We start from the raw sequence: 21646 nt of genomic DNA on the forward strand, positions 1-21646 counted from the left end.
TTACAGAAAGCTATAGAAGAATTGGCATTTGCACAAAATGTCATTGGATCATAACACATGCAAGTTGTGTTTGCAAATCAATAAACATTTTACATTAAGAAATGTGCACGTGTTTCTTTGTGGTGTGTGGGTGTTATTTTTGTTGGTATCGTAGGTTCATCTATACATTCAAACATTTGCAACTAACACAAAAAAATCAAAAGAATTCCATCAACTTGCCAGGGCCTAGCATTGTAAGCCGTTTGGCTTACTTTACGCCGAAATATCTCCAGTACGCGGAACTCGATTTGGTGTACGCCGAAATGCAAAAACCTGTTATTCCCAAACGGTAAACCCAAACAGTCCAAGTTTTGTGCGCCGTTCGGTTCAATTCTCAATTGGTTTGACAGTTTGCTTGAGCACGCACTTCCTCTGGCATCTCGCGAGCATGCTTTGTGCAGGTGTTTTGTGGCTCTAGACTTGTTGAACGTGGTCAGCCATTCAGTGACATTTGAGATAAAAAAAAAATCTTCAAATTTTCCATTTTGAGTTTTTTTCTATTTCACCACTATTTATATAATAATAATAATAAATGAGCATTTATATAGCGCAACATCATAACTTTACAATTATGCTCTTTGCGCTTGACACATTTAAAATTAAAACACTGTTATACAAGCATTTACATCTACATTCATAGTCGGCAACGCTTAATTAAAAGCATACACCATCAAACATACATTACAAAAGATTCGTCCACTAACTAAATAATAAAAACATGAATAAAATAGGTAGTGAAAACAAAGAAATACCAGCTGAATACCCTTAATCAAACAGAACCTGTTATCAACAATACTGAAAAACAGCCCTAGATGTTTATATACATTATCACATTATCACTAAAACAACAAATACACTACATGTAGCCTACTGATGGACTGAGAAAACAAAATCAGGGGTTGTATTTCTTGAAGAGGTGCGTTTTAAGTGCTCGTTTGAATGCTTGTGGTGTCAGAGTGGCGGATGTGAAAGGGGAGAGAATTCCATTGTGTGGGTCCGCAGAAAGTAAAGATGCGTTGTCCGTATGTTTTGGTTTTGGTGTGTGGTATGGTGAGGATGCGACAGTCAGAAGAGGCACGGAGTTGTCTTGCCGGAGAATAGACGGTGAGAAGTAAGCAGGAGACGAACCAGAAAAGAAGTTAAAGCAGAATTTTTTTTCGGCCCCCAGACCCCGCCTTTGTAAGCCGAACTCACTTTTTCCAATGCTAGGCCCTGCTTACAACTTTAAAAAGTACATATTGATATGAAGTAAAAAAAATAATTCAATCAGATAATTTGGTTGCAGTCTGTCATCCACTGTGCAAGAGGAATGCCTTTGTTTCGATTGCTCTTCGAACAGCTGCCTGGAGCACCTCGCGCATTGAACTGCTGCCTGGAGCACCTCACGCACGTATGTGCACTGTTCCTCGCAGACAATCATGCAAAGAGACAGCTGGTACCAAATTGCCCAAACTTGATATTACAGTATCACCTATTTTAAGTGGACAATAGTGGGGCCATTCAAAAGTGATCACTGCAGAAGTTCTTCCCTGGGATACTGTGGTCATATTCACATAGAAAGTTGTCTTTTCTTGGGAGCTGTCTTTGTCAGAGGGGCCTGACGTTACTAATACCACTGAATTCCTCTGTTATTCAGGCATGGGAATTGTCAAATTTTGGTTTGTTCCGCCGGAAAAGCAAAAGTGTCTGCCGAAAAAATAAAGGGGGGAGGCACACAAAAAAAGCACCGGTTACTTTTGCCTTAGCGCAAAAGCCCGCGAAAACTTTGTTCACGTACTGCTACCGCCCGCCTCAGTTACTTGAACTTTGAGTGAAACAGCTCGCTGTTGATTCTCGGGCACGCGACAGCATTGAACGCAGTGTACCAGTGAAAATGTCGATCGCGCGTGTTGTAAAACGTGGTCAAAGATTCGATGACACTGGATGCGCGAACAAATGGAAATGGGAGTGGGTGTCGGCCGTTACAATTTTCAATTCCCATGCCTGAGTGTGTAGTTGCTGTGTTGTGGAAGTGAATAGAGACAAACAGCGCGTCGGCACCCGATTTAGAAAAATTGATGTCCGTGGTTCAGCATGGTGCATCGTCTGCAACACAGTAACTGCTACTGACCATCTCCGCAGGAAGAAGCACATTGAAACGTGCTCTTCTCTGAAGGACAATCAACGTTTGCCAGGTGGGTTTTTTCTGCTCAAGTAAGGCACGGTGCTCCTGAATAGTTTGATTTTCCTTCGATAGTACGGCAGAAGAAGAACAGATTTTGGCTCAAGTCAAGCGAAGAACACCGCTCTAGATCTGAACTTTGCGCATCTGTTTCAGTTTTTCTCCATTCGAATGTCACTGTGCTGATCGTATTCGTAATCTTCGAACTATATTTACCAAATTTAAGCAAGGGTTGGAGCTGGCCTGGTACCCAAACCGCTAACCCACAAATCGAAGAAAAATCTATGCGTTGAGCCTTATTTTCTTCTTCTTTTTTTTTATACTTTTTTTTAAAACTCATTGTAAGAGATCGACATGGGAAAGTAACTTAAGTAGGCAATTCTTATTGGTGAGCCTTTGTAACTTTTATGTTTGAAAGTAAACCAGATTGTGTTACAAGTTACATTTTCCTGTTTGTCTTGAACAAATCAATTTTTTTTACAAATTTCAACCATATAATAAATGTATATTTTTTTTTCTTCAAAAAATCAAAAATTGATACTAAAAACTCTGATTCTAAAAACAGAATTTAATGGCAAACTTGGAGCTCAGATGACACCAGATTGCACCATCTGGGTTCTTTGGAGAAAAAAAATTTCCGGGGGGGCATGCCCCCGGACCCCCCTAGTAAGGCTAGGCGCTTCGCGCCGTCGACTTGACGCTTTGCGTCTTCAGTTAAAAATTGTCCGCCTTTTTTACAATTTTCAATTCCCATGCCTGGTTATTTCTGAGCGATATTCTTTGATATTTCCGAGCCGAGTTCTTCACAAAAATGTCTGTGTCAAAACTGCACCCATCTGAATCACGCACAAGCTAAGCAAAGGCTTGTTTGTATTGCTGTCTGTCTTCAAGAACGCTTTGCTCCCGTCGCGATATAACCTTCGTGGTTGAAAACGACGTTAAGAAAGAAAGTCGAGCTGCTAGGCCCAAGTCAAAAGCGAATCGTTTAGGTGTGTCAGCAGTTCATTAACTGAACCATTCCCAATCGGCAATGTTCACATCTTAACAAGAAAAGCAAATGCTTATAAGACTCACCTTTCGTGGTATGTTATAATGTATCATATGAATCAAAGTAACACATTTGCTGTTTTAGCTTAAAAAATTAATGTTTACGAGAACGCGGAGTTTCTACTTTTTGACCAGAACTTGACCATAATATAATGCGACCTGTATCAACACACTCATTTAGTAATCCAGTCCTGAAAATATACCAAAGATACAAACTTGCCTCACCCACCTGTACAATCACACCTCAAATTTTGAAAAAAAATAAAAAAAAAAATAGCAAAGAACCATACACCACCACAGATCTGTCCAGGCTTTTCCAAGGGATTCCTTTCCTTTGGACACATACCAAAACTCAGCACCCTGGTCGGCTGCTTCAAGTGTACAGCGACCATTTTGCGCTGAATTAGTGTCATTTACTTTTTGTGTAAATGCCACTTTGCACAGTAAGCACTCGGCCGTACTGTAGACTTTTGGTATGTGTCCAAATGGAAGGATGCTCTGTCCTGTTTGGACAGATCGGTGGAGATGTGAAAGAAGCACGTGGACTAACTGGTGGAAATTGTGTTTCGAGCCGCACAGCTTGTTCCGATTCTCCAGCGAATCAGTGTGGCTTGTGACCAATACGACAGTCATTTCAATCAGTAAAACACCGGCGGACACAGTTTTCACTTTCTGCATCCCAAAACGATTATTCTCAACACTAAAATCTCCACAACTCCAGCTGCTCCTCGGGAGTGACGTCATCCCAGAATCTCGCCCTTACACTGACCGGTGGGACCCAGACGGTGAGCGAGACATGGGTCCATGCGTGGCCTTACAACCTGGCGCAACAAACTGAACCACCAAGACCACAGTTTTGAAGAGCGCAAATAACTGACAGTGCAACATATTTCTCTTCTTTGCTCAGAGTATCTCTTTCGGATTTCTGGAATACGGCGCTGGATTTCTTCTTCTGTCAGTGTTTCTCTTTCAGATTTTGTATTCTGTCATTGTATCTCTTTCGGGTTTCTTCTCTTGAAAGTGTATCTCTCGAATTTTGTCTTTTGTCAGTGTATCATGATTTTTTCCCTTTACGTGTACCTCTTTCGGATTTCTTCTTTGTCAGTGTACCTCTTTCGGATTTCGTCTTTAGGTAGTGTATCCATACTCTTCCGATATCTTTTCAGTCTTGACAGTGTATCCCTTTTCATTTTTTCTTTTATCAGTTGATCTCTTTCGAATTTCAGTCTTCTTCTGTTAGTTTATTTCATTCGAATTTCTCCTTTGGTCAGTGTATCTCATTCGAATTTATTCTTTTGTTAGTGAATCTCTTCCGATTTCTTGTTTTGTCAGTATACCTCTTTTGGTTCCTTCTATTGTCAGTCATCACTGATCCGCACAGTTTGCAGCAGCGTACACGACTGATCTTACTGTTTCCACCTCCGCCCCTACACCAGCCTCCACAGGGGCTGTTCTCCGAAAGAGCGACTGGAATCCGGATCCGGATCAGGCACTCCAATTTGCAGCATCCCGGTGTCTGCGTTCTGGGAGTAGAGCGAGAGGATGCAGTAGGAAGGAGACCCGGCCAGCCCTACCAGGATAGAGTTGCTGTGTGCCACGTGCAGGCACGCTGTCACCGGGTCGTCAAATGTGTAGCTCGCCTGGAACTGACCTGCGACGCAAGGAGAAATCAAACTGACATTCGGTTAAGGCTCAAATTAACTTGGCGAAGACGACTATGCAAAGTATACTTGGCGAAGCTAGCCGCACGAAGCTTGGGCACTGAGTTTTCGGTATAAAATACTTCATGAAGTGCAAGTTCCGTTCAGCATCGTCTGATGTCATAACTGAACTGAGCAAAAAAATTATTGCACCCATTTTCGTACCCCAAAACATTCATTCCCGTGTCATTTCATTCAAACTTTATATGCCCCTTCACTTGGCTATCTGGCACTCTTTTCGGATCAAAGATTTAAGCTATACTTGAAGTATAACGTGACCGCCGCCGAAGTAAGAGTACCCCCAAAATCGACCTGACAAAAACGTCGGGTACCAATTAAAAATCAGCAAAAATTCAGAATACGCGCAACTTAGCAACTTTTACATACGAGAAGAAAGCCAAATTAGTTATCTATCCAGAACAGGTAGTTTTGTTTTCCTATCTTGCGTATCTTTTATGTTATGTCATTTCGACTGATGCAGGTGTTGAGAGCATGAGCAGTGGAACACGAGAGGTTTTGGCGTCAATTTTGACGGGTAGACAAAAAGCGCCGTATTTCAGCAATTCCTGAATGGATTGCTTCGAAACTTTACAGATCTTTACAGATCGTTACAGATGAGACAATATGCAATCTTCCGGAATTTAAAAAAAAAAGTGTCATACGTTTGAAGGCTTACATTAAACAAAAAATCATGACTCTGCATGCATGCAGACACATTATTGTAACAAATACTGCCAAAGTTTCATTTACGTACAATCACTAGTTTACCTTTGCTAGGAAAACACGATCACATTTTTTTGAGGATTGCAGTGTGACAGCAATGTTAAGTCAATCGTGACAGCAGCATGTTTTGATAGGCACTCAGCCGATAACCGCTGTCATTAGGAAACAATCTGAACTTTTTAATTTTTTCTCATGTGTTAATGTGGCCAGCAAATGTCCGTCAGTAGTCTCACTCGTATGAAACGTTGGCAGTTCTTGTAACAATCTGTATGCATGCAAAGTCATGCATTTTTGGGATTTAAAATCACAAATTAGTGACGCGTTTAAAAAACATTTTCCGGAAGAGTGCATAACATCTGAGGAGGCAAACCCGTAGTAATCCAAAATTTTAGCCAGGGTAAGTCTCGTATGTAGACTTCAGATCTTCCAAGTTTAAAAGTAATCCATTCAGGGATTGTTGAAATACAGCGCTTTTTGTCATGGTACCCGTCAAAATTGACGCCAAACTGGCGTTTCCATCTGAGTGATCGACAAGAAGAAGAAGAAGAAGAAAATTGACGCCAAAACCTTGTTTTCTACTGCTCATGCTCTCCGTACCTACATCAGTAAAAATGAGATAACACAAGATATGCGCAAGATAGGAAACAAAAGAATCTGTTCTAGACAGATAATTGATTTGGCTTTCTCCTTGTATGTTAAGGTTGCCAAGTTGCCCCAATTCTGAATTTTTGCCGATTTTTGAATTGGTACCCGACGTTTTTGTCAGGTCGATTTTGGGGGTACCCTTACTTCGGCGGCGGTCACGTGATACCTATAACATAAATCTTTGATCCGAAAAGTGCGCCAGATACCCAAGTGAAGGGCCTTAAATGGCATATAAAGTTTGAATGAAATGACACGGGAATGGATGTTTTAGTTGGGGTACGAAAATGGGTTCAATAATTATATTTTGCTCAGTCAAGTTTAGATCGTTATTCAAACATGTATTATTCTGCTCCTTGGTTTGTGAGTTACCACTCCTATCATGTACACTCGAATATGCCGTTGCCCTTAAGTCTAATGTTAACTGGACAAAGTCGACTTCGCGAAGCTTTGGCACTTTAACATTTTGCTAAAAAGGACTTCGCAAAGTCAACTTCGGGCTCAATTACGGAAAGCCCTGAGACTAAGTTTAGTTAGGTTAAGTTCTTCTTTGCGGCCCTATGCTCCACAGGGAGTCTACAGGAATAAGTCAAGTAAGTCAAGTTCTTCTTTTTGTGTGTGTAAAGTATGTACACCCTACAGAACATTCGCAATAACAAGTAATAGGCCCTCGTCGCGATATAACCTTCGTGGTTGAAAACGACGTTAAACACCAAATAAAGTAATAGGCCCCCGGCAAAATCACTAAATATCTCAATCTGACCTTTGCCGATGTCCCACAAGGCCACAGTACAGGCTATAGGTCTCACGCCGGCGTCCACTGAGTACGTCACTGCCTGCATCTCGTCTGTGGACAACCGTAACTTGTTGTAGATCGCCTTGACGCCTGTTAGGTCGAACCTGTCACGAAATGTCACTCAGTGAGGCACTAGTTCTCGAGTAATGAAGTAATATAACAAGATAATGAGTAAATACATGCAGTGTTCGATTTGGACGCACTGATTTGAAACGAAGTCAGCAAACGTATCAATGAATTTGACCGGATGACTTTATCATTGCTGCAACCATCAATCAGCATCAGTTACAGCATCGATCGCATGCATTGCTTGAAATATTAACATAGGTTCTTACACACACACACACACACACACACACACACAAACACACAAACACACACAAACACAAACACGTATAAAGAGTCAGATGGCCGATGTCACAACTGAAAACCTCTATGGGCAGGAACACACCAAACACGACGCTTGCTCCTGATCTAGTGCTGCAATGAGAACCAACACAACCCCTCACTTGCAGTTTCCAGACTGGATATCATAGACGACCATGGAACCGTCGTTGAGCGTCATGATGACATTGAGTGTGTTGGACGCCACGGCTAACGACGTCACGCTGCCAGCCATGCGGAACTGTCGGTACAGCTGACCGCTCAGCAAGTCGTACACCACCACGAAGTTGTTAGTGTCATCGTACAGGCCCTGTGGTGAGATAGAGATGGAGAGAGAGAGGCTGACAAACATTCCCTGAGTGTGTATCCCACAACTAAGATGCAAGAGAAATCAACAAAAGAAGAGGTGTTCTAAAACAAAATCATATTGAGTATTAGAAGTTTTGGGAACTCTACACGCTGACTCTACACGCTGGCTCTTGAATTTCACTTTGCAAAGGTTTAAGTGGATGGACGAAGAAGAAGATAGGTTGAAGCACAGGTCGATCTACTTTGTGTGTGTGTGTGTGTGTGTAAAATATGATACTTTTACAGCCCTCTTCGCTTTCTAGACTTATACAATGGCGTGCTGAGTTTCCTTTAATGGAAGGAATCAGGGAGGTCTGCAATCATGATCGTCGCATTTGTCAGTGACACGTACTGTCATAACTCTACAAAATCAATAGCTGAGGGAACAAACACAGAAGTACACACCTCGGCCGTGACAGACTAAAGTCAACATAGTGCACATCATGTGTGATACCGGTGCTGTTATCAATACCTTGTGAACTGTGTGTTGTTATGTTACGGGACTCACCCTGCAACCACACGCCACGTAGTGTCCGTTCCAGGTGATGTCAGCAATGGAGGTGATGAACTCGTGCTGGGGCATCCTGAGGTCGTGCAGCAGCTTGGACTGGCCCAGCTCCCACACCAGCAGCGGGAAGGGCTTCTGCGTCTCGTCGCCGCACACCAGAATCTTGCCGTTGCCGCTAACCAGCAGCGAGTTGAGGAAGCGGTCCTCGCCGGCCTTGAAGGTGGCGTGGATCTGTCCGGACTTGACGTCCAGCACGTTGACCGACATCCTGTTGCGGGCCAGCACGATCACCGTCTCCGAGTCGCGCACGTGGAAGTAGGGCATCTTGATGTTGAGCATGCCGCGGATGTCGGACGTCAGGACGCCCTCCTTCAGGTCGAAGGCCTTCAGCTCGCGGTTGCAGAGCACCACCACGTGGTTAACGTCGAGGAAGACGAGGCCACTGGGCTTGGCGATGCCTCGCAGGGTCTGCACGGCGCGGTGGTTCACCGTGTCCCACACCACGATCTCACCAGCCTCCGTGGAGATGCTCACCACGCGCCGACAGTCCTTGTCGTAGGAGTAGAAGCCGTTGAGGCTTGCCTCTGGCTTGCGAAACAGGGACTCTGACTTGGACTTGACCTTGCTGTCAAACGTCTCGCGGGACTCGGAGCTAGAGGAGACAGCTTGCAGGATAAAATCTTTGCTGTCTGTGCCGGCCAGGAAGGGCACGGGGCTGTTGGTGATGGCTTGTTCGAACCTGGAGATGGCCGCTTGAAAGCTGACGCGTCGAGCCTTATCGGGACTGCAGAAACCCTTGGGTGCTCCACCTTGCAACAAGTGGCGCTCAAACATGAGCTGCGTGTGCAGGCGGCTGTGCAACTGGCGACCACTGACAGTTAGCACATGCGCGTTACGAGCCACCAGCAGCTGCAACAACCACACCATCTTGAACTTCCCATATCTTGTCAAACACACCAAACCCGGGCACACACAAACACGCTCGGTCGCACGAACATTTTCAGATATACTAGGAATCGAGACGAGGCTGGTGTGTGTGTGTGTGTGTTCGTGTGTGTGTGTGTGTGTGTGCGTGCGTGCGTGCGTGCGTGCGTGCGTGTTTGTGTACGGCGATTATAGGAAAATAACCAAACAGATGTGAGTGAAACTTTACATGCGAGTTCTTCCAGAAAATATTCCGACATATTTGTTTTCCATTTTGTTGGTAATCCAATGTAAGGAGTAGGATCGGCTGGTGATGGCAAACATTATGTTTTGCATTACAGTTCATTTCACTTCCCCCAATGCATCCTGTCATTTTAACTCGGCACGCAAGCTTCACGACTCTCTGAGCAAAACACAATGGCCATGTTTGCATGTCGTTTGGATCAACACAACAAAGAGCAAAGTCCATACATGGGAACAACTAACAAAAATACACAGCAATGTTCAGCCACAGAACAACACAATAAAGACACATCCATGCTGAGCCTTGTCACCTGTAGCCACGTCAGCTCAGTGGACATGGTGCTGGCAGCGTAGATGGCCATCTGAAGGTCGTCCAGCAGCTGTACCAGAGACGTCGCGTCCAGTTTGGTCACCAGCCATCGGATGTCCAGCAAGTGCTGCTTGGCGGCTGCACACCGCCGCTCGTGGAGACCTTGCTCCGAAGGCATCGAGATGCCCTGCAGCATGTGGTACAGCAGGCAGAGAAACTTGCGACAGTTGGTGTTGCGGTTGAAGCAATTGGGCTGCTCGATCACTGCACACGGCACCGCCACCGTTTGCTGAAACCAGTCCAGATAAAGTGCACTCCATTAAGTTAGTCTCACTTGGAAGTGTGGCCACACGACTTAGGATGGAACGCGTTGCTGCGCAACTTACTGGAAGATCGGGCAAGTGTTGAGCTACATTCTGTTTCCAGTACACGGATTGCAGTACACACTCACACACACACACACACACACACTCGCTACCCCCTCCCTTCTCATCCTATCCCCACCCCACCCCACTACACCTCCCTCCCCTCAACCCCCCCCCCCCCCCACCTCCCTTTCTCCTCCCTCTTACCTCAGGATTGTCGGGGTCAGGCAGAGGCTTAGGCTCGGAGGCCCACTTGCCGCGGAAGTACTCTGTGAGCAGCATATGCAGAGGCACGGGGTTGATGTCGTAGCTCTCCAGCACCAGAGCCCCCGTCACCTGCCGCTGCCACCGGTACACGCGATGGCCGTACACGTAGGCTATGTCCAAGACGGCGGCGAACTTGTGCTTGAGGTAGAGCCAGATGGACAGCGGACAGCGGCGGACCTTGGGGCAGCGGTCAGGGTAGATGGAGGAGAGGAGCGTGTCGTCCATTGCCAGGACGTCCTCCAGCTCGCTGTCGCTCAGTCCGAACCTGACTCACGAAAAGACATACGTATTATGGACGGACGGATGGACGGACACATGCGCATACACAAAACACACAGACAGACAGACAGGGACAGACACAGACACACAAACTCTTTCTCTCTCTCTCTCTATTACCAAAACTCACACATGCGCTTACATCCTCCTGAACTCTTACGTGTATGGGCACTCACAGACACAGACACACACACTCTCTATCTCTCTTTCTTTTTGTCTCCATTTCTCCCCCCCCCCCCCCCTCTTTCTTTTTCTTTCTCTCTCTCTCTCTTCATTTCTCTCAATTTTCCTCTTCCACGCTCTCTTTCTCTCTCTCTCTCCCCCTCTTTCTCTCTTCATCTTTCTCCCCCCCTCTCTCTCTCTCTCTCTCTCTCTCTCTCTCTCTCTCTCTCTCTCTCTTTCTCTCTCTCCAATCAGCAACTGACTTTGCGGTGCTGAGGTAGGACAATATCCGCGCCACGCTCTCCACCCCGACCACCTTCTCAGCCTGTTTGAACAAGTGAACCAGGGCCTCCTCCATGCTCGTGGGCAGCTCCTCCGGCCTTTGCACAGTGTCCGATGTCCACTCCGTGGCCAGTTCGGCCACCAGAACGGCCAGCACGGGCAGTGGGTTCTTGCTCAGAACCGATATGACTGCGTCGTGCTGATTCTTAGTCAGGCAGCGGTTTTTCGACTTCAGGCGGTCTAGTAGGAACTTCTCCACTTGCTCCGGCTTCATCGGAGGGATCTGCACGGCCTGGGTGGATGAGAGGAGGAGGAAGAGAGGGTTAAAAGGTGAAAGTGTGTGGGGTGGGGTGGGGTACGGTGGTGGGTCGTGTGTGTATGTGTGTGTGCGTGCGTGTTTGTGCGGGCAGGCGTGCGTGCGAGTGTGCGTGCGTGTGTGTGTAAGCCTATGTTTGTGTGCGCGTGCGTACGTGTTCTTCAAGGCCTGTGACTTTCGCTGTGAGCTTGGGATCTTAATCGTGCGCATGCATGCACACGAGAGTGTTCAGACACCGAGGAGAGTCTGCACAGAGTTGACTCTGGGAAATAAATCCCTCGCTGCCAAACGTGGGGGTCAAACCCACGCCGATAGCGACAAACTGGTTTCAAGCCAGCGGCGCTACCGACAGAGTTATCTAGCCGCCCTCAGACCGGGTCGCAGCAAGAGCCCGTACCGAGATGTTCTGGCTGAGCGTGGGGCAGTTGGTGAGGACGATGAGGTGCACGTTGGGGGGGAGCTTCTGCTGTATCCACTCCACCTCGTTGCCCCTGCCCAGCATTCCCCACTGCACGCTGCACAGGATGATGCTCACCACCTCCTTCGTCGTGCACGCCGCGATGCTCGCGATCATCTCCAACAACGACAGGCTCTGCAAGGAGAGAAAGGAACACACAAGGGAGTCTTGGCAAGCCGTACCGGTAGGACCAGGGGCAGGTTTCATGGGACAACAACACAGTCGGTCAAACAGCTGCGAGTTGAACGAGAAAAATGTAGTAATCCGACCAGATCGGGTGTCATGAAAAAGGATGTGGGCAGCATTTCTTCACCCATTCGTGGTTACCCCAGATGCTACCCAAATGGGCCCCAGATCGGCTAACTGGGCCCCAAAAGATATGTGCCTATTCGTACGGGTTTCCCGTTTACAGTGCTACCCCCCCCCCCCCCCTGCACCGCGTTCGGACAACCCGCGCTGTCGGGTGACGAAGCGGTGGTGCGACTGTCAGTGTGACCAGATGGGGCTGGGCTATCCAAGGCAGGGCATGATGAGACCGGACGACACCAAAGCAGACTGTGACGAGATGAGACAAGAAAAACAACACTGAGGACCAGCAGCAAAAACCAACAGAAAGGTTTGTATACTGATCGTACAGGGAAGACCCAACAGGTTTTCTCAACTTCAAAATATATATACATAAACATAACCATTCACTGGCAATGTCGGGGCGGGGATGTAGCTCAGTCGGTAGCGCGCTGGATTTGTATCCAGTTGGCCGCTGTCAGCGTCAGTTCGTTCGGCGAGAGATTTATTTCTCAGAGTCAACTTTGTGTCCGAACACCCCCGTGTGTACACGCAAGGACAAGACCAAGTGCGCACGAAAAAGATCCTGTAATCCATGTCAGAGTTCGGTGGGTTATAGAAACACGAAAATACCCAGCATGCTTCCTCCGAAAACGGAGTATGGCTGCCTAAATTGCGGGGTAAAAAACGGTCATACACAAAAAATTCCACTCGTGCAAAAAACACGAGTGTACGTGGGACTTTCAGCCCACGAATGCAGAAGAACAAGAAGACTGGCAATGTCTGTATGTGTTCATCATTCATCGACACACACAAGCCCACTACATTGATACTGGCCGTCTCCCGTCACACGCACCATCATGCCAAGTCCTTAACCCAACCATAGCACTAAAACGTAGTTTGAAAAAAGAATTTATTCTGAACCCTGCCAAACAAGTTCAACCCACTTACCCAACCACGCATATATTCCCTTTTTTACCCCAACCCAACTCCACACACCTATTACCCAACGCAAACACATACAGACACACACATACAAACACACAGATACGGACACACAGACACAGACCAGGGTGCACAGACACAGACAAACAGACAGACAGACACACACACGACCGTTTGCTCACCTTGATATCCTTGAAGACCTTGTTGACGCCAAAAGCGATGGACACCTGCTCCAGGATGGTGAACAGCGCCGCCATGACAGTCTGCGACTCAGGGGTCAAGGTCATGAAGCGTAGCGCCACCAGCCGGGGCAAGTCTCGCTTAGCCTCTTGCAGCGCGAGAAACGACCCGACGGTCTGCATGCCGGATCCGACAGGGCCCTGCAGCACGAGAGGGACGGAAGGGTTGCTGTACAGCTGCTGCAATGCCGGCTCCACGATGTGCGGCATGTCCTTGATGTTGGTCAAGAGCTGCTGCTGCTTGTGCGCGTGCATCACAAGTTCCTGACACAGCACTGGCGGCAGACCTAGAGTGTATGGAAGGCCGTCGTGATGTAAGTGTAGGGAGGATGCAGTGAGAAGATACAGTATACGTGGCGGAATCACTAATTCCTCAGCCGTTCAAGAAACTCTGTCTGATGTCAGGAACTCACATGTCGTGAACTGCCACAGCAACGATTTATTGACTGACGGTCATGTTCAATCATTGACTTTGTTTCTAAGCGACTCACCCACAGACTGACTAACTTACCAAATAAGTTTACCAACCATACATTTATATAAAGACCGCCTTTTAATCAATTCACGTGGAACTTGAATGACTAGTCTAAACAATGAAACACACCCTAACACAAACACACCATACAAACAGACAAACAAAAAGAAGCAGACAAAAACCCAAATCACGATTTCAAAGCAGAAGACCTCGTCTTTGTTTCTCGGAGCCCGAAGTTGACTTTGCGAAGTCTATTTTTTTACCGAAAATTTAGTGCCAAAGCTTCGTGCAGTGAGCTTCGTAAAGTTGACTTTGCGAAGTCTATTTTTTTTACCAAAAATTTAGTGCCAAAGCTTTGTGCAGTGAGCTTCGTAAAGTTGACTTTGCGAAGTCTTTTTTTCCCCGAAAATTTAGTGCCAAAGCTTCGTGCAGTGAGCTTCGTAAAGTTGACTTTGCGAAGTCTATTTTTTTTACCGAAAATTTAGTGCCAAAGCTTCGTGCAGTGAGCTTCGTAAAGTTGACTTTGCGAAGTCTATTTTTTTTACCGAAAATTTAGTGCCAAAGCTTCGTGCAGTGAGCTTCGTAAAGTTGACTTTGCGAAGTCTATTTTTTTTACCGAAAATTTAGTGCCAAAGCTTCGTGCAGTGAGCTTCGTAAAGTTGACTTTGCGAAGTCTTTTTTTTACCGAAAATTTAGTGCCAAAGCTTCGTGCAGTGAGCTTCGTAAAGTGGACTTTGCGAAGTCGACCTCGCCATATTAATATCAGGCTTGACACCAACACAACGAAACAAACAGAAAGAAACAGACACAAAATACCCAATCACGATTTCAAAGCAGAAGACCTCATCTTTTCTTCTGGAAGGTGAGACACGAGAAAGATGCTCACCCTCAGCGAGGTAGGGGTTAACGCTGGCCTGTCGTTCTGAGATCCTTTCCACGGCGGCCTTGAGCTTGTTCTCCAGCTTCTGACACAGCGACGTGACTTGAGGCGTCTGTTGGCCCTCCAGCGCCATCTCCATCTCCTCCCAGGACAGGCTCCACTTCATGATGCACTCGTTGGACACGATACGCTCCACGCGCGTGTTCAGATACCGGTGTTTCTGTTTGGGCAAGCGGACAAGGGTTAAGTCCCAAAATAACTAACCATCTACCCGACCAACCAGCAACAAGAAAAGCAAATGCTTTATACGACCCTCCTTCACCATGTCCATTAGGGTTTTGTAGGTCTTAAAAGGAGGATTCCACTACCTATGACCCCGCCCCCCCCCAAAAAAAATTTTTTTTTAAAAAATCTGTTCCAGCTTCATAAAATAATGTTCAAGAGAACTTTCCCGTCCGACTGATTGACACAAACTTGATCCATATGTGACCTGTATCAATCCATTCAACCCTAAGAATATTTCACATATTCAAACCAACCTCCTTCCCACCACCATTACTAGCCTGACATTCTCAACATCAATCAAATTATTTTGAGGTCAAGACTTATATCCTTGATAGCTCAGTGAACATTTTTAGTGGTGAAAATCTGTTCCAGCAAACATTTTCAAGCTGGGACTCTAAATTTGATGAAAATAAGCCATCATTTGGTCATGTCTGCTGATGACTAACACCTACAATTGTGTGAAATTTGGAGGCTTTTGCTACCAAAATAACTGAGAAAACCTCCATGTAAAGCTCTTACAAACACTGATGACCCCGCTGTGACCCCAAAATATGACGGGGGTCAACAAAACTATGGTCACGTCGGTAGATTATCAAACCCTTGAAGTGTCGAAGGTTTCAAAGCTATAGCTTCAAAAACGCCTCAGATAACGTCAATGTTAAGTTATTATGAATCGAACATGACCCCCTGTGACCCCAAATTTTGACGAGGGTCAATCAAACTTACGTCAAGTCAGTAGATTATCAAACCCCAGAAGTGTGCATAGTATCAAAGCTCTATCTTCAAAATCATCCGAGATAACCTCAACGTTAAGTTTTTATAAAATGAAAATGACCCCGCTGTGATCCCCAAATTTGACGAGGGTCAACCAAATTGAAGTCACTTCGTGAGATCATCAAACCCTAAAAGTGTGCAAAGTTTCAGAGGTCTAGCTTTAAAAACTTCCGAGATAATCTCAACGTTAAGTTTTGTGTCCACGGACAGACGGACGGACGGCCGGCCGGCCATACAACCGGACACATATGAATCCTAATACTCACCAATTACTCAGGGGATAGGACGGTGCGAGAGAAAGAAAAAGGTACCGGTGTTTCTGTTTGGCTAACCGACCAACCAGCAAAATTCATCAAGGTACCGGTGTTCCTGTTTGGCAAAGTGGACAAGGCTTAAGTCACAAAATAACCAACCATCTAACCGGAGCTAAAGAGGCTTTAGCACAGTTGCACAGAGGCGGAAAGAACAGCCCAGAACAGAGTGCGATGGAGAAACGTCGTCAATGGCCTATGCTCCGCTGGAGGCAAATGGCCTAAGCAAGTAAGTATGTGTTTCTGTTTAAGCAAGTGGACAAGGATAAGTCCAAAAATAACCAACCATTTAACCGACCAACAAGCAAAACCAAGGTACCGGTGTTTCTGTTTGGGCTAGTGGATCAGAATAAGTCCAACAATAACCAATGAAGAAGTCACAATGCTATATAATAATGCGAATAATGGCGCCACGTAAACATTCCGTCGATTCTTCTCTCAGAAACCGACAAAGAACTGGGAGAACGAAATCTGTCTCGGGCACTGCGTCATATCAGCAGCCGAAGAAAATGACTCGTAATGTCACGCGGCTCAGCTATGCATGCACAGTAGCCTAGAACCCCCCTTGTAAGACCTCCACGAATGTGAGAAAATCAGGTCTTAAAATGGAGGGAGTCTTAAAATGGAGGGAGTCTTAAAATGGAGGGAGTCTTAAAACGGGGGTAAAATTACTGAGGCTGTGAATAGGAAGTCTGAGATAACAGGGTTTTAGAAAGGAGGGGAGTCTTCATGAGGGCGGTCTTAAAAAGGGGGTTCCACTGTATCGGTATCGTATATCATTAACGGTACCTTTAAGAGATGCTGATTCGTCTCGCCCTCCGTGTCGATGTCAAGGAAGAGTTTGTTGACTGGGTGCGTCTTGTCTTTGGGCAGGTTGTAGATTGTTCTGTGTGTCACGATGATGTTGTCGGACATCCCGGCGTGGTGTGCTAGCGCCGTGGTTATCTCTGTGGGAAACCCTACCGAGTGTGACAGAAAAATTAGCGAAACATGAAAAGTGGGTGAAATGTTGACATTGAGCAAACAAAATGTGAACACTAAGCGAAATGTAAACAATGAGCGAAATATGAACATTGTGCGAAAAAATGGACAGTGAGCAAAATATAAAAAGTAAAGGAGATCAATATTTTTAACACGATTTAAATAACTAATTGTGAACAGATTCTTCAGAACCTTTCTCACATTTTAACTTCGATAGGGCTAAATGTAAACTCGGAGGCAAAAGAAACGCAAATAAAGGATGCGTTAATTAAACCTTTATGGACTTGAAATAAAAAAAAATCATGATACTAGCATGTTCTGCACGTGTTGTATTAGCAGTCTTATCTTGTCAGAACCGTGTTTGCCGTTATCTGGGTCACACGCGAGGTCTTGTTGACAGGGATCCCAAACAGTCATGGGGACAACTTTCAGCACGTGCAAAATGTGGAAAAGCAGCTTTTCGTGTTCAGAGTATTCAGGCAAACTGTACCGTACTCACAAAACTGTTACAACATTCATTTCTGCGACACAGGCGCGATGCCGAGACTATCACCAGATCAGCGCCAACAGGCGATCGAGAGACTTGATGCCGGACAATCAGTTCAGCAAGTTGCTAGGGCATTTGGAGTAAATGTCACCACGGTTTATCGCCTGCAGCAACGTTTTCATGCCACTAACAGTACCTGCGACTTACCAGGACGTGGCAGACCCCGGGTAACAACAGCCCGACAAGATCGCCATCTTGTCCATCAAAACCAGCGAGATGCATTCGAAACTACCACCAACACAGCCCGTGACACATTCGGGGTGCATGGGAAACCCGTCAGTGCCAGAACTGTACGCCGACGCCTTGGTGGGCAGAACCTGGTAAATCGGCGTCCTGCTCGACGTCCTGTCTTGACAGCTCAGCATCGCCTGGATCGTCTCACCTGGGCCCAGCAGCATGCCCACTGGCGCCATCGGGACTGGCGGAGGGTTCTTTTTTCGGACGAGAAGCGCTTTTGCCTCGAACCTGGCGATGGGCGTGTCCGGATCTGGCGAAGACCTGGACAGCGGTTTGCTAACATTAAGATCTTGCAGCATGATCTATGGGGAGGTGCCAGCGTCATGATATGGGGCACTATTGGTGTCAATCAGCGAGTGGGGCCTGTCGTCTTTCAGAACGTCGGCCAATGTCGTGGGAATGGTGTCAATGCAGACCGCTACATCAATCAAGTCCTGCGTCCCTATGTGGTTCCATTTGTCCAGAGGCACCGGAACTGCCTGTTCCAGCAAGACAATGCCCGTCACCATACTGCACGTGCTACCCAGAACTTCCTGCGTCACAACTGCGTGAACCTTCTGCCTCATCCTGCTCGATTCCGGATCTCAACCCAATCGAACACTTTGGGGACATCATACAAAGAAGGATTAATGCCCTTGCCCGAAGACCCCGCACAGCAGCAGAGCTGCGTGCTGGCGGGACCCAGGTGTGGGCTCAGGTCCCTCAGCAGAAAAGTAATCACCTCGTCCTCTCCATGTACCGGAGGTGCGCCACAGTCATCAACGCCCAGGGAGGAGCAACACGCTATTGACTTTCAACAGTCTTCAAACAGTGTTCAGTGGAACATGGCACGTCATGCTCTCATCCCAATACACTTTTCCGTATGGTTTTTGTATCGGTCAATTCGTTTCCTTGTTATTGTTAACCCGAAATAATTGATTCGACATTAGAATTCATGTGTAACCCATCTTCACTGCAGCATTTGCGTTTCTTTTGCCTCTGAGTTTAAATAGTTCCAAATACGGAGACCACCATGAAAAAACTGAGAAAGGAAAAAAATCCAACAACACACAATTGAATCGGTCCCGACTAGCCAAACAGGCTCACCACCAAAAGCTTCAGCTTGTTGTTGATCCTTAAAGGCACAGTAAGCCTCCCGTAAACCATCACAGATACTGTCAGGCTTTTACACACAGTACAAACACCCTTTCATTTAAACACTCACCGCTTGAGAACATCCTAGGTGCCCTCCGTAAAGAGCGAGCAATTTTCAAAGATTTCATTTTTGCGTGGTTTATCTTAGCCCTGAGCCATCGTGAACCCTTGTGATCCAGTTTCCTTTTTTCACAATGTAGTCGTCAGTTTGTAATTTGAACTCGCTGTGAGCTTATCTGCAATAGCACGTTATTAAGTACCTCTGACTATGCACGAAACAAACGGCTGTGATTCACACGAACTCTAGCGATGGCTTTTGACTGTTCAGAGGAACTGGTGATCTAGGCATAAACCGTCGTCTGCTACGAGAACCACGACCTTGCGTGACCCTGCTTCCGGGCTTTTTTTTTTAAACTTTCAAAACTTCAAATTGTACTGATCTTGTCTTGATAAAAAAAAGAATTCAGTACAATTCGAAGTTTAAGATGATTTTATGATTTAAGAATGTTTGTGTAACAAGCTGTCAATTTATTATCTAGATTTTTAAAAGTTAGGTCTAGCGCCAAAACGCACCACGGTCCAATTTTGAGAGGAGACAATCCGCAAAATTAATTCTTTGAAAATTGCTCGCTCTTTACGTAGGGCACCTAGGATGTTCCCGTTTGGTGAGCGTTCAAATGGAAGGGTGTTTGTACTGTGTGTAAAAGCCTGACAGTATCTGTGATGGTTTACGGGAGGCGTACTGTGCCTTTAACATGTATTATGTTCAATTGCATATGAATTGTTGAATAAACACTGTTTAAACCTAATAGGTTGAACAAACCAGGAACACCCCCCCCCCCCCCTTTCTGACTCCTCCACCTCTCTTTTTACCTTCATTCATATACATTTCATCCTGGGACTCCGTGACAACGTGACACAACTCATCGAAGAGTTCTTGTCGCTTCTCCAAGTGGTTGGCAACCCCGGGAACGGGGAGCAGCCGGTAGGCCGGGGGGATATTGTTCTCATCCAGAGTGTAAGTCTCGCTCAATGCTTGAGCCGCCTTCGGGTTCTTCTCCCCCAGTTTCTTGTGGAGGTCTTGGAAATCTGTGGTTCCTATCGTGGTGGGTAGACGCCAGCCTATCTTGCTGTTCAAGTGGATCTGTTTGGACATGGAGAGAGACGGGTTGTTGTATTGAGCGGCGTTCCGGTGGTTCCACGTTACACGAGTGATATTTCAATGCCAGGTTTCAATCTGACATTTTCACCACAGAAGATGATTTCCTTAACAAATGTCGTTTCCTAATATGTCTCTGGTCCGCAGAGACAGAATAAGAACTTGTACAAATCGACTGTCTATATTTAGTACACTACAAGTATCTTCTATCTATATATATATACGACTTGTGTCTGTGTGTGTATCTGTCTGTCTGTGTCTTCGCGATGCACGGCCAAAGTTCTCGATGGATCTGCTTCAAATTTGGTGGGCTTATTCACAGAGACCCCGGACACAACCTGATCGATGAGATATTTCAACACGTGCTCTCAGCGCGCAGCGCTGAACCGATTTTCGTTTTTCACTGCACGTTACTATTTTTAGATCTCCCTTCCTTCGTGCGCCGGCGTCAATCCATAATCCCGTTTGTACGTTACTATATTTAGAAGGTCACTGCACGTTACTATTTTTAGATCTCCCTTCCTTCGTGCGCCGGCGATGCCGGCGTACACCCGGCAAAGCCGGGTCCCCGGCGACGGCCGGGTATTCGGCTCTACTTCTTCCCGGCGAAGCGGGTAATCATCTAGTCTTCTATATATATATACGACTTGTGTCTGTCTGTCTGTCTGTGTCTTCGCGATGCACGGCCAAAGTTCTCGGTGGATCTTTTTCAAATTTGGACACCGTATTCAGCTACACCCCGGACACAACCTCATCGATGAGATATTTCAACACGTGCTCTCAGCGCGCAGCGCTGAACCGATTTTGTTTTTTGTTTTTTTGTTTTTTGTCTGGATCCACTACCAGTAACTCTTCCTTATCTTCTCCAGTGTTTTCAGCCGCGATTATCTCCCTTCCTCCGTGCGGTGCGCCGGCAAAGCCGGCGTACACCCGGCAAAGCCGGGTCCCAGGCGCAGCCTGGTATTCGGCTCTACTTCTTCCCGGCGAAGCCGGTACCCGGCGAAGCGGGTAATCATCTAGTTTCATAATACATCACTCCCTTACCAGAGGACGTGACACTATGTTGAACATATCGACAACTGATGCTATTCAAAACAAGAAAAGCAAATGCTTACACACGACTCGTCTTCGTGAACCCCACCCCTCCCTGAACCTACTTACCCCATAGAAAACTCCCTCCCTTTTATTGTTTTAAGACCCCAACAAGACATTTTCAAGACCCTATTTGATAATATATTCTATTCATAACCTCTGTAAGTTTAGCTTCATCTTAAGACCTGATTTTCTTGGGTTTTTATTGGTATTTATTAAAAGGAGGATTCCACTACCTATGACCCCCCCCCCCCCCCCTAAAAAGAAGCTGTTCCAGCTTTATAAAATTATGTTCAACAGAACGTTCACGTCCGACTGACCAGTATCAACCCATTTAATGTTTTTGTCCAAG

The 21646-nt window shown here is 46.2% G+C and overlaps 2 protein-coding genes across 2 annotated transcripts; both read right to left on the bottom strand.

The window, feature by feature from the left end:
- Positions 1-435: 435 nt before the first annotated feature.
- On the bottom strand, positions 436-7936 carry LOC138966492 (uncharacterized). Its single transcript, XM_070338762.1, has 3 exons — positions 7618-7936; positions 7076-7212; positions 436-4898 (listed from the first exon to the last, which is right to left on the bottom strand). The coding sequence occupies exons 1-3, from the start codon at positions 7842-7844 to the stop codon at positions 4675-4677; spliced, it is 588 nt and encodes a 195-aa protein (XP_070194863.1). The 5' UTR covers positions 7845-7936; the 3' UTR covers positions 436-4674.
- Positions 7937-8330: 394 nt separating this feature from the next.
- LOC138950385 (NACHT domain- and WD repeat-containing protein 1-like) lies at positions 8331-20199 on the bottom strand. The gene is made up of 9 exons (XM_070322126.1): positions 19917-20199; positions 16934-17103; positions 14781-14994; positions 13363-13706; positions 11891-12085; positions 11159-11469; positions 10398-10722; positions 9827-10114; positions 8331-9257 (listed from the first exon to the last, which is right to left on the bottom strand). The coding sequence occupies exons 1-9, from the start codon at positions 20197-20199 to the stop codon at positions 8331-8333; spliced, it is 3057 nt and encodes a 1018-aa protein (XP_070178227.1).
- Between the last annotated feature and the right edge of the window lie 1447 nt (positions 20200-21646).

This window comes from Littorina saxatilis, linkage group LG1 (assembly GCF_037325665.1).
Source record: "Littorina saxatilis isolate snail1 linkage group LG1, US_GU_Lsax_2.0, whole genome shotgun sequence".
NCBI classification, from domain to species: Eukaryota; Metazoa; Mollusca; class Gastropoda; order Littorinimorpha; family Littorinidae; genus Littorina; species Littorina saxatilis.